The sequence below is a fragment of the Capsicum annuum genome, chromosome 3 (genome assembly GCF_002878395.1).
Source record: "Capsicum annuum cultivar UCD-10X-F1 chromosome 3, UCD10Xv1.1, whole genome shotgun sequence".
Classification (NCBI taxonomy): Eukaryota; Viridiplantae; Streptophyta; class Magnoliopsida; order Solanales; family Solanaceae; genus Capsicum; species Capsicum annuum.
The window spans coordinates 194,252,142-194,265,522 of NC_061113.1; the positions used below are offsets into that span (position 1 = coordinate 194,252,142).

Here is a 13,381-nt window from a genome sequence, read left to right on the forward strand (position 1 = left end):
AACTTCTAAAAAATCTATTGGAATCTCATCAGGTCCCGTTGCCCTACCCCTACGCATCCTACGAACCGCCTCTTTGACCTCCTTTACTTTAAAGCGTCTATAATACCTAAAATCACGACACTCCTCAGAGTGCTCCAAATTCCCTAACACAATAGCTCTATCCCCTTCGTCATTCAATAACCTATCAAAGTACGACTACCATCTCATCTTAATGAGCCCGTCCTCCACCAACACTCCACCATCCTCTCTCTTAATATATTTTACCTGGTCGAGGTCACGACCCTTCATCTCCCTAGCCTTAGCAAGCCTAAACAACCTCTTTTCCCCTCTAACCCCGCCCGCATACAAGCTCTCAAAAGCTGCCGTCTTAGCCACTGTAACTGCTATCTTAGCCTCCTTCCTTGCTATCTTGTACTCATCCATATTGGCCCGCTTCTCTTCTTCATCCTTACTCTCAACCAACTTAGCATACGCCCCTTTCTTCACCTCCACTTTCTTCTTAACTTTTTCATTCCACCACCAATCCCCCTGACGGTAGCCCGCCCGGCCCCTAGAAATACCCAACACCTCACTAGCAGTCTTCTTGATGCACCTAGCTATCCTATCCCACATATCATCCACATCTCCCCTACACTCCCACACCCCCATACCCGCCAACTTCTCTTTTATTACCCGCGCAGTCGCCGACGTTAAACTGCTTCACTTAATTCTAGGTATACCCTCCTCACGCCTTTTTCTTCTTATCTCACTTTATACCCAAGTCCATTATCAAAAGCCTATGTTGAGACAAAAGATTCTCACTTGGAATGACTTTATAGTCCTTACACAACACCCAATCCTCTCTCCTAAGTAGTAAAAAGTCAATTTAGGTCTTGGCTATCACGCTTCGGAAGGTAATCAGGTGATCGTCCTTCTTTAGTAAGCTCGAATTCACCACTACCAACCCAAAAGACCTCGCAAAATCCAATAGAGCAGCTCCCTCATCATTCCTCTCTCCGAAACCAAAACCACCATGTACATCAACAAAGCCTCCCGGTAACGACCCAATGTGCCCATTGAAGTCCCCCACTACAACAATCGTCTCAGAACTAGGCACTCCTCTCACCAGCTCATCCAAATCCTCCTAAAACTGCAACTTCTCTCCCCCATCTAAGCCCACCTGCGTCATATAAACACTACACACATTTAGGGTAAACCGCCCAATAACCAACTTAACAGTCATCAACCTATCGTTGATCCTCTTAACCTCCATTACCTGCCCTCTAAACTCTTCATCCACTAAGATGCCAAATCCATTCGTACGTCTCTCGCTACCAGAGTACCATAACTTATAACTATCTACATCCCTTGCCTTAGATCCTACCACCTAGTCTCCTGCACACACACAATATTGATCCTCCTCTTTCTAAGAATCTTCACCAGCTCTATAGACTTACTCTGAAGAGTCCCTATATTTCAAGACCCAACCTTCAGCCTATCAACTCCAGCAACACGCCTTCTTCTACCACCCCTAACGCCAGACCTTACCCCCACTCCCCCGCCCACCCCCACCCCCTCCTCCCCCACCCCCAAAACAGCCTCCTCTTTCTCCCCCTCGGACCTCCTCGAACATGACCTTATCTTGCCATCAAAGCCTACAGCCACAACTCCACAAGAATGCAAACAACGACAGTAATAAAGCAACAACAGGAAAAGAAAGGTACAAGTAAAGTAGATGGAATAATTGCGAAAAAAGTCTACCCCACAAATTAATACTAAGTCAAGCGATGTACTAATCCAGAACACAACTCAACGACAATCTCCAAACAAAGCAGCCAGACACTACTACCCACACAAGTAACAGGAAGGATGCAAAAAAGTATAACAGAAGTCGAAACAAGAGACAGGGACACGACAGCAAAATAATATACAGGAAATCAAAAACTAACTAAAGTGGCTAAATGCCTAAAAGTGTAGATGTCACCGGTACGCCTGCTAGCTGCTGGTTCCGTTAATTTGATGTCAAAAATTATTGCCGGAGTAAGGTCACTGGTAAAAGGACTGTTGGTACGTTTTCGGAGTGTCGCTGAAGAGTCGCCGGAATAACGCCGGAGAGCCTTCTGCAATCTTGCCGGGATCTGGACGTCTTCTGACCCGAACCACCTGTTTGACCTACCTATTTTGCCGCAGGTAAAACCCCTCCCTGTTGCCGGCGTCAAATCGGCGAGAATCGTAGTTCCACCGGCGATCGGAGCGACGGAATAAAAAGGGAATTTAGGGGGAGAAGGGGGGCGAGTACGAAGAGGAACTGGGGGTGAGGGAGATCTGGGGTGGGAGAGAGGTTCAACCTTACCTGTTTCAGCTCAATCAATGCCGTCGTCGGCGTCAGAAGCTGCCGGTCAGTCGGGGTGGAGCGTGAAGGTGAGCGTTAAATGTTAAAGGTGACCGTTCGCATAACAAAGCAGTATCAAAATGAATATCAAATATTTATTAAACATAAAATAAAAAAAATAAAAAAACAATGTAACAATGATAACATACTCCATATAATTTCAAAAGATAAAATTTAAACAATATAGTAATTAAATATTACATCTAAAACAAATTTCAGAAATATTACTTCCTCGTTTCATTTTTATTTGTCCAATATTTTAAAAATACAACTTTCTTGTTTTACCCTTAATATTAATTGCTTAGATTCTAAATCATTTTTTATGACTTAAGAATATCTATATCTATTAAATGTTTATGGTAAAATACTATTATTATTCATTATATTTTAAGGGGTGTACAAAGTTTAAAATAAAAAAGTAAAGTGAATGAAGGGAGTAATATAACACAATGAGATTACTATACTAATAAAATATGAAATTCTACGGAGAAGCGGCTCTATGCATTGGACATAAGACAACTGTCTTAGGACCCCAAATTTAAGAAGCCTAATATTTTAGCATTAATAAAATTATTATATGATTCTTAAGAATAAAAATTGTCTTTGTTTCAATCATTAGTTCAATGATACAACATTTGGAGCTCCAAATACCATATCAAGTCAAACTCAGACAAACAAATTGAAATGAGGGAGTACTATTGATAGAAAAGGTATAAAAAGAAACAAATAATTTTGCATCTCAAAATATTTTTTAGAAAAATATATTAACAACTTTGTATCTTAAAAAACAAATTAGAAGAATAGATTTTAAATTAAAAATATTATTATTATTATTATTATTATTATTATTATTATTATTATTATTATTCAAAAGTTTAAAGCGTTCGATTCATTTTTGGCTTTAGGTCATTAATGTGCTTGAGTCACACGTGTATTCTTCCATTTAAATTTGTTTGTCTTGCTCTTTTTTAGTTCATTTCAAAAATAATATCTCTTTTCTATTTGACGACTCCTTAATGCTCTAACTTTTTATAAGTTAAGAGCACAAGATTAAAAAGCATTTTAATATATTTCACATATCTTTATTCAAGATCACAGGATTTAAAAATATTCTTTATCTTTTAAACTTCATATCTAATCAAAATCCAACAACTAAATTAAAAGGAATTTGATAATAATTTAATGCATTTAAAACTATAAACAATATGTATATTGGAGCTATATGATATCTGTATCAAATGAGTTGAAGTGTAGCGTGTTTGTGGAAGGTGGCACTTGCTGTTTAGCATTTGCCAATAATACCCGGAAGAGCGCAGCGCTGAATGAGATTAAGACCTCATTCAAGATCTGACCGATTCAGAGGTTTTCAGATCCAATAAATGGTAAAAAATTTAAAAAAACAAACGCACTTAATGAAACCTTCATTAAATGCAAATAAATGAGGTCTTAGTGCCAAATAATTTAAAATTGGCTACACGATGCCAATATGTATTTATTGTTGTTGTAGCATGCCATTTTTTCATCTTCTTAAACTATGGTACGTGAATGGTCTAAAATGACGCGGGTCGGGTTAAAACTGGCATTTATTTAATGAATTAATTAAATAATAATAATATATTAAATGAAAATGTATCATATGCGCTAACTTTCAATCCAAAGGTTGTCAGAAAATGAGTCGAAAGGGGTATTTATAAGGGAAAAAGATATGGTATAATTCTTTTTAAAAAATAAATAGCCCAAGTTTGGGCCTATGGACATAAAATGTCCTATCTGGTATATCAATGCCACATAATAGTCATTTCCTATTCTTTCTCAATTTTGGTCATTTTGACTCGTGTAGATCAGATACAGTTTATATATCATATTGATACAGTCCATATACAATATTGATACAGTTTTCAACTTGAGTCATTCGATCCTTTTCTAAAATATTTTCAGTTTTTTTTGCCACAAATGTTTTAACTGAAAAATATTCTGCTTTTTATTAGTTGTTTAAAAATAATACTTAAATATAATTATATAAAAACAATATAATTGTTATATAGAATATGAATCCATATAAGATATATGTATAGAAATTGTATAATTCTAACAAATATTTATATGTATAAAATATCCATAAAAAATATATAAAGTGTATAAAATTATATAGTTGTTGTATAAAATGTTTAAAAAAAAATGTACAGTTATTGTATAAACTGTGTATTGAAATTATGTAATTTTCGTATAAAATATTTATATATATAAGATATGTATAGAAACTGTATAGAAGATGTGTAAAAACTGTATAGAACAAGTCATCAAATTGAAATGGCTAGAAAGTGATTCAAATTGCATGGCCATTTTCGTGAAATTTATTTGATATATGAAGTATCATTTCTATCATTTCCCCTCTAAACTAATTTTATGGGGTAATAAATCTCCGGCAAACTTCAAATGTCGACTTGCAAATTCAAAAAAACTTCAATAGTTAATTTCTGCGTTTTCTCCTCGTAAATCTCAAAAGTTCGTATGACGAGATCAAATTGTACTTCCATCTTTTTATTTTATTTCAAAATCCTTTCTCCTTCCTCTATGTTTCGTTGTTTCTCTCCCAGAATGTTTCTACCCTTTTCAGTTTTCACGGCACGTATGCCTTCCATTCTCCTATTTTCCCTTTTGATTTACTTCAAACTTGAACAAGGTAGTTCAAAAGATTCTCAATAAACACATGAATAATTATTGGATTTTGCTTTTACGAGATCCTAAAAGACAAATCCTCCATTATAACTCAAGGGGAAAAAAAACTGATCTCGATTAAAATCATTTTGTACTTATTACATCATTTGACCTATCAAAATTTATTAACAAGAAGACTACATGACAACAGGAAACAGAAAGGGGAAAATAGAATTTTTAGCAACTCAGTAATCTCCTCTCCTACTAGAGACAAGGTCACTAGTGATATCATCCTCTTCATTTTCACATTGTTGCAGAAATACTCTGTAAGACTCATCATATGCAGTAGCCATTCGCAGATAATTAATTGCATCATTCTTGCGACCAACATTGATCAACGTACTGGAAAATAATCATGTACCAGTTTAATCAATTGTAGAAAAGGAATAAACACAAGGTCTTCTTGAACTTGTTTCGAGAATATAAACCAAGTATCGAGAATCAAAATAAACCTTTACCTTGACAGTAGTACTAATCCGTCATAGTAATGGGCCTTACTCTTTGGGTCCTCTGGCTCTTTCAACGTGGCTATTCGCTCCAGGTGTACAAGTCCCTCTCCCATCTTACCCTATAAAAGATAAACAAAGGTGCAATATCACTGTGAGAAACCTATTTCCAGTATATAACTTAGACACGAACTATCCTAGGTTTCAGGTTTGGCTCAAGAGAGGCCTTGAGACATCTGCCACTGACAGAGCCCAAAATGTTTAAGTCGAGCCCAAAGCACCAGAATAAAAATATATGTTGGGCCCAACTTAGTCTGCTGAAAGAGCAACTTAATCATCAGTTTTAGAGGGAATAAATCTGTGTACAATCCTTAATATCAAGATTCAAGAATCAAAAAAAAAAAAAATTGAAGAGTACATTGAGCACTATTCTGGAGGTGTCAGTATCCTCTCAGCTTTGCCCACCATCCACACAAACTCCAGGCTCTGAGAAATCAGCCGACAACCAGCCTTCATATAATTTGTTTGGTTCGATCTCAATTTGAGTCCAACAAGTGGGACTTGGAAAGAAAGGGAGTTAGGTTATAGCTAAAAAAAACTCTGATAACTGTATTCCTCAGAATTCTTAATGTCTTTTGTGCCGGAACTATAGTAGGTTTGTGGTGTCTCCACCTATTCTTGTGGAAGGTTTCTTTTTAACTTCCGTCTCCCTTCAAAGATTGGTGTTTTAAATGCCCTATAAGACTGGGCAAGTAACTTGCATCAAAGACCCCCTGTCTACGAAGCTTCCAATGCGGCTTACAAGTCTCAAACACCCCTCGTTAGGCTTGTTTTCAGGGATAATAATCACTGATCTAGTTTAACCATTAATTGCAATAACCAAAACAAATCTACCCTACATATTGTACTGAGGTTATAGCTAATTTGGAATAGTTAAAAAAGTATAGAGCAAAAATATTATACGATGGCTAGGATTTCCTTCAGTAAATGGACAACACAGAGGGGAGGGGTAACTAGTTTGACTAGATCACGGAGAGGAGAGAGCAGCTAGGTAGTGGGGGAGGTCAGATTGGATCTTCATTATCATTATATAGTAGAGCAACAATCAGCAGGCCTTTCAGGGAATGTGGGTTCTACAAGAATAAAACATATATAAGAACGGAAGATGGATTCCAGACTTTCAAGGACATGTGAGGTCTACAAGAATAAAACAAAAATAAAAATGGAAGATGAGTGACTGAGGAATTTCAAGCTAAATATACATCAAACATACTGTAGATGACTCAGGAATTTCACAAAAACATTTGAATAAAAAAGAAAACTACGATGAAACTTCTATCATCTTTAAATGACAGAGAAAAAGGAAGAGGGAAATTCTGTAACCTTCTCGTCTGAAAATCCATTTAAAATTATACCACAATAGAGTTTCAATAGCCCAACCCACTAGAAGTCCCCAAAATAAATCCCTTACATACATGGCTTCTCTAATGTCGTCATTCCGCCATGTCACGTAGAATCAAGTAAATGATTCACGGTACTCAATATCTGAGACTAGAATTCTTATTGATTTATGTCAAGCAAATATGGGTCTGAGATGAGCTCAAATGGAGCAGCACGGTCAGTGAGAATTCTATTAGCCGACCCCAACTTGCTCGAAATTGAGGCATAGTAGTTGTATTTTTAAGTCGATCATCAAGACAAGTTCTCAAAATACCATTACCTGCCGTATACAGGCAACACCTGCCCATTGAGATGATAGAATCAGCAGATCTACATCCTCAATTTCCATTTGATTCTCCTTTAGCAGAAGCTGAACTTGTAAAAATTGACTTTGATCAGTAACAAATCAAAGCCTTCTGGGTTATAGCATCAAAATTAAGTTCACTTAAAAAAATGAAGATTCCTGTAGAGTAAACTGCATACTACATAAACTTCAAAAAAGGTCCCAACCGTAGAAAAACAGATTTTGATTTCCACAGATTTAGTCGCCCTTTGCATGAACTGAAAATAACATTCAGGAACTTCCTAGTCCACAAATGCAAATTGATATTCTCCATCAAGAAGATCACTAAACTCAAACTGAAATGCAGGAATTCAGACTCAAACCTTAGCAATAGTACGTTCCAAGTATTCAGTAGCTTCTGGTAAGGAACCATCTTGCAACAGTGTCTGGCCAATAATAAGCAAAGCTCGAATATTCTCGGGATCCTTGGAAATAGCAAGTCTGTAAACTCATACATTAAAATGTGAATGCTACAATGAAAGAAAAAAAAAAAGAACCAAGATGGTGAGGATAGCTTTTATTTACGGAGAGAACTACCGTAGAAAGGACATAGCTTCATCTTTACGTCCTCCTGCTAGGAGTTTGATCGCAAGCTAATGAGGTTTCAACAAACAAAAATTTAGACAGCAGCAAGAACAATTCAACATTTCAAGTCTCAAATATCAGGAAAAGAAAATAGTTACTAACATTAACCAATTCAAGAGCTGATAGGTTCTGGAAAGATAATTTGCTCTGATTTGTTGATGGATCTATTTTGATTTCTCCAGGATTACCTAACTCTTTCTGATGTGCAGCTGCTAATTGAGGATCCTTCTGAGGTAGCCCCAGTTTCTTGCGAACATCTGGATGATTTAGAGATAGTTGCTGTATATAAAAAGGTAATGAGTTCTAAGAAATTAAATTTTCCAATATTCACCACACTCATTGATTTCATGATGACATGCGAAGTGCAAACTTAAGAAGCCACATTTTTCAACGACCACTATTGAACAGGGAACAATTTACAACAGACGACACCTGCTAAGTATGATCTGCTAGACACTGTCTAGAGGGAATGAAAGTGAGAAAAAGAGGGATCATAGACATTTTCAAAGGGGAGTTTGAAGAAATTTCTATCTTCATTATCTAGTAGGCAGTAGCTCATCTATCATGCTCTCTTTCCACGTTAGAAGGAAGAAAAAACTCCAGACACTCTGCGCGGATCATGTAAATTTCAAACTTAAATGCACTTTGTGCAATAAAACCTCTTGGCATCCAATGCATAATATGAGAGGTCACAACAACTTCCTAACAATAACATATTACTTCAGCATTTATCTGCAGGCCCAGACAAGCAAGAAATGAAGTTGGCATGAGCAACCTTAGGAAGAGTACTTCAGAAGAGATACCTGAAAAGCAGTCATCGAACTATTCGTAAGCCAATAGACTAAACTCCCCTGAAAAGTAGACAAATGAACAAAAACTTCATGGCATGCACACAATCAATCCTTTGTCAGGTATATCAAGATAGAAGGACAGGCGAATGACTCAGAAAGACAACGAAATTTATTTTCCCATGTAATCCCCTCTCCAACCCAACACCATTATTTTTTAAAAATAAAAGAAAAAGTTAGTGGTCATTAATGTTAATATTTATTTGTATGTGATCAGCACCACTGCTGCCGCTCTTTCGCATAAGCCTCACAGACAAACTAAATCAAGTTCCTCCATCCATCATCAACTTGAAAGTCCATAGGGGCTTCCCCTTGTGTCAAATTTTATATTTTACTACTACGGGAATCTCGTCAGGTCATATTTCACTTGGCAACTAATTAACTCCCAAAGCCTCAGCTTTCACCAATTTCAAACAACCATTATGTTAGAATCGTAAGAATATTTCATAGCATATATGTAAATATAGCAGGTAGTGTTGTATAATTAGGGTATTGATTTGTATTGATTGGGTTTTAATTACTGTTTTCCTTTCCTTTTTCTAGGACATGTAAACTTAGCTATTTAAACCCAATAGCTTGAGAGAATAATCAAGCTGAGTTCTTCTCTTATTTCTCTTCCAAATTCACACATTAGATGTGCCACTTATTATTTACATTAATTGCATCTCTTATACCTTAGTACAATCCATCATTGAGGCTATTAAAAAGAGAACAATTTGCAAGAGAAATTAACCCTATCAAACAAAAAATTAAATCATGAACTGCTACTTGCAATCAACCCAATTATAATATGGTTCCAGTCTGTTGACTTTATAAAAGCAAGAGATCGGTCCATAGAGCTGCAAATTACAATGACAAAAAAATCTCCTACAGTCACTGTCCAGAAAGCCCAAGTAAACATTTTCAAGCAAGACATGATGCAAACCACACAAAAAAGCGACAACATCCTGACAATTCCAATTGATAGCTCTAACATAATGAGTTGCTCCTTACCATCTAATGGTTGTTAAAACACAGGTACTGAGATGCTCAGATCCAAAGCAGAAAAAACAGTATATTTACAATATCATAAGCCCTTGTTTACTTATACGGAGGAAACCTTTTAAAAATAAGGAGCGGTCATAACAAACAGAGACAAAAGTCAAAGTGTGCCTCCATTAACAACTTTCAAGAAAACAATAGTTCCAGCTATTGCTGGGCCCAATAAATTAACAGGACTAAAACTAAAGGTTTCCAGGGAAACAAACCCAAACAGTTCAAAGATCAAAAACCAGTTTCCTTCTTCCAGTTGGACACAAAGCTCAAGATAATGAAGTATTGGAATGCCAGGTTCAAATTTTATTGCAAATGAAGGACATAAAAATGGGCAAAACTTATAGCAGATATTTTTTTGGAATCAAATGGTTGATTACCTGAGGCATATAGAATGCGCTAAACAAAATGGGTAATGTCAGGAATTCCAAGTACTTCTTGTAGTACTGTAACCGAAAAAAAAAAAAGAACCAAATGTTAGACTTACATCTAAAAGTTATCATCAGTAAGGAAGAAAACTATTGATAGCATACTAAAGATCGCTAGGTTTTAAGGGGATTCCATAATTCCGAGTAAGTCGGTTTAAGGAACTGGGATTCCATAATTCCGAGTAAGTGGGTTTAACGAACTATTCATGCATACACATGGTCCCAATTGGATATGCATGGTCAACAAACCCAACTGCAAGTGGCTAGTTCTTCCACTGCTAGTTTGCATGCATGTCCAATGTACATAGTGATAGCGACAATGAAAAATATATATTTTTCAAGGGTTCGCTAATAATAATAGGTCAAGAAGAAAAATGAAACTAAGTTTGACAGTTTTCTTAATAGAAGTTGTCTTCTTCCCATACATTTGGCTTTCTCTGCCTTCTATTAAAGAAAAAAAAAGGGCAACCTGGTGCACTAAAGCTCACACTATGCGCAGGGTCCGGGGAAGGGCCTTGCAATTCTGCCAGAGGCTGTTTCCAAGGCTTGAACCCGTGACCTCCTAGTCACATGGCAACAACTTTACCAGTTTCTCTGCCTACTATTAAAACTAGATAATAGTGGCCCGTGCCAAGACCATTCAACAATACTATCAAGGATATAAGAATGTTGAATAATCTTATAATATTTCACTTTTGATTATTGATTTTCTTCTTTTCTGAACTCTCAACACCGCTTAATCTTGATTAGAGGTGGATTTAAACTTTAAATTTGACGGGTTCAACCATAAGTTTTCAACATTGAACTCCTTGAAATTATTAAATTCAAAACTAACTATTTGTTGAAATTCTGGTGAACTTTTACCTAAATGCCTTTATTTGACTTCTCTTTGTTTCCTCTTGTTTTCAGTCCACCAGTGCAACTTTTAAATAGATCCAATATTGGACGTAATCCAAATCCATGATTATGATTTGACAAACTTGAATAGAACTGTCTCATATGACTTCCTTTCATATTTTACAAATCTAATTAATTATCAGTTTTGTCCAAGTAATCATAAACTGTGCATTAAGATTAGAAAATAATCTATGACCAAGTGTTATATACAAGAGATCAATCCATCGCTTAAAGCAATGAAACAAAGAAAAGAGAGACTAACTTCAGGAGGGTGAAGCAAAGAAGAACTTCAGAAAAGTGTACTCTTCATACATTAAAGCATAAAACAAGCGATAACTTCTTTGAGTTTGACATCAGAATGTGAAAAAAGAGAGAAAACAAAGGATAAAATAGAATTGAGTATAGGGATACCTCTCCATATAGATGCTTGAGCATTCTCTTCTTGGTTTTTTTCTTCTTTTACTCTGATTTGCAACAGTTCTTATCTACTATCATTGTTTTTATAGTTTAGCTTCTTTCTAATATATCTCTTCTTCTCTTAATTCTTTGTTCTAGTCTTCTTCTGCGAATTCTGCTCTGAGCTTCTTCATTCTACTCACTTGTTAAGTTTGCAAAAAGATTATGGTTCTTCTTTGCGCATTTATTCTTTATTAATTTTCTATTCTCGTATGTGTAGTGTTAGGATAATAATTTTAACATTCTTTAGGATTTAAGAAAAGAATTTGCTGTTACTAAAGCAGTTAAATTACTAAATATGAACTCGAGGTTGCATTGATTTATTATGGCCAATTAATTAAACTTTGAAATTCAATCTTGTGATTGAAGTTAATCTTTTAAGGAATTGCTGAAATTACATTTAGAGATATTTAATAAGTTTGAGTTGTTCGGATTAATAAGTGTTCTTTCTGTGATATCTAGGTTTTTTTTAGATGAGACGGTTCACACGATTCACCATGATAGATTAGACAGAGGTCCAAGATTTGAGTCTTGCCGATTTAATAACAGTGGAGGTAGGAGATCCAGTTAATGAAAAGGCTAGACTGCAGCTATTCAAGCATCTCTAAGTCTATCTATAACGATTGCTATTTCATACCGGAGCTTCCGCCAAAGAAGTGGTGATCCCTAGCTTGAGACTCAAACTAATGTCATGGTAAATTGATCTTTAATTTTACATGCAAGAGATCTAAGATCAAGGGGACGTAATGCAATCAAAATTTTCTCTCTAACGTCTTTCTCCCCGGCTAACGTTTTCCCTTCTCTCTCCGGCGAAGCAAACGCCAGCGTAATAGCATCACCAGCGGCAGGTAAGTACGATACCCTCTCTCTCCCTTCGTCTCTCCCTCTCTCCCCCTCCCTCCTTCCCTAGAGATGGTTCACTCTCTCGCCGGCGTGTGGGTTTTCACCGTTTCCACCCCGGCGGGGGGTAAGGGGCGCCGCCCCAAAGAAAAGAAAAAAAAAAAAAAAAAAAAAAAGACGAACAATATTATAGGCGAGAAGGAAGCAGATCTCAACCCTCAGACCAGATCTGACCCGGCGACATTCCGGCGATATTCCACCGACCAATTTCTACCCCAATTTGCCGGTTTTCAACGCAACAAGCAAGAGCTGAAGACTTGATCCACGTAGCCTGGTGACTTCTAACCTCGGAACTTTATTTCTGTCATACTTTCTTGCATCGCGCTTTTTCTGTTATCTTCATTGTTTATTTTGTGTGGGTTTTTTGTTGCGGACTGTCTGGAGTCTAAAGGGTTCAGGGTGAGCAGAACCAAGACAGAGTATGTGGAATGTAAGTTTAATGACGTGAGGCGGGAGAATGAGGTAGTAGTGAGGCTAGAAGCACAGGAGGTAGGGAAGAGGGATAAGTTCAAGTATCTCGGGTCCGTGATCCAGAGTAACGGTGAGATTGACGAGGATGTCTCGCACCGTATTGGGGCGGGATGGATGAAGTGGAAACTCGCATCGGGGGTGCTGTGTGATAAGAAGGTGCCGCCCAAGCTTAAAGGCAAATTCTATAGGGTGGTAGTCCGTCCGGCCTTGCTGTATGGAGCGGAGTGTTGGCCAGTTAAGAACTCCCACATCCAAAGAATGAAGGTGGCAGAAATGCGGATGTTGCGCTGGATGTGTGGACTGACCCGAGGGGATAGAGTTCGGAATGAGACTATCCGGGAGAAGGTTAGTGTGACTTCAGTGGAGTGTAAGATGCGGGAAGCACGATTGAGATGGTTCGGACACGTGAAGAGGAGGGGCATGGATGCCCCGGTCCGTAGGTGTGA

The 13,381-nt window shown here is 37.0% G+C and overlaps 1 protein-coding gene across 3 annotated transcripts in view; it reads right to left on the reverse strand.

Annotated features, from left to right (window-relative positions):
- Positions 1-5,147: 5,147 nt before the first annotated feature.
- The window catches only part of LOC107863431 (ALBINO3-like protein 2, chloroplastic), a 37,804-nt gene continuing 29,570 nt past the window's right edge, over positions 5,148-13,381 (reverse strand). Inside the window, exons 7-14 of one of the 3 annotated variants that reach the window (XM_016709335.2) lie at positions 10,164-10,229; positions 8,707-8,754; positions 8,006-8,182; positions 7,856-7,911; positions 7,642-7,759; positions 7,256-7,345; positions 5,548-5,657; positions 5,148-5,431 (exon numbers count right to left, since the gene is read on the reverse strand). In XM_016709335.2, the coding sequence (XP_016564821.1) occupies positions 5,275-5,431; positions 5,548-5,657; positions 7,256-7,345; positions 7,642-7,759; positions 7,856-7,911; positions 8,006-8,182; positions 8,707-8,754; positions 10,164-10,229 (822 nt within the window). In that variant the 3' untranslated portion in view covers positions 5,148-5,274. The remainder of the gene's footprint in view (positions 5,432-5,547; positions 5,658-7,255; positions 7,346-7,641; positions 7,760-7,855; positions 7,912-8,005; positions 8,183-8,706; positions 8,755-10,163; positions 10,230-13,381) is intronic. The other 2 variants (XM_047408556.1, XM_016709336.2) reach the window with 2 other exon arrangements.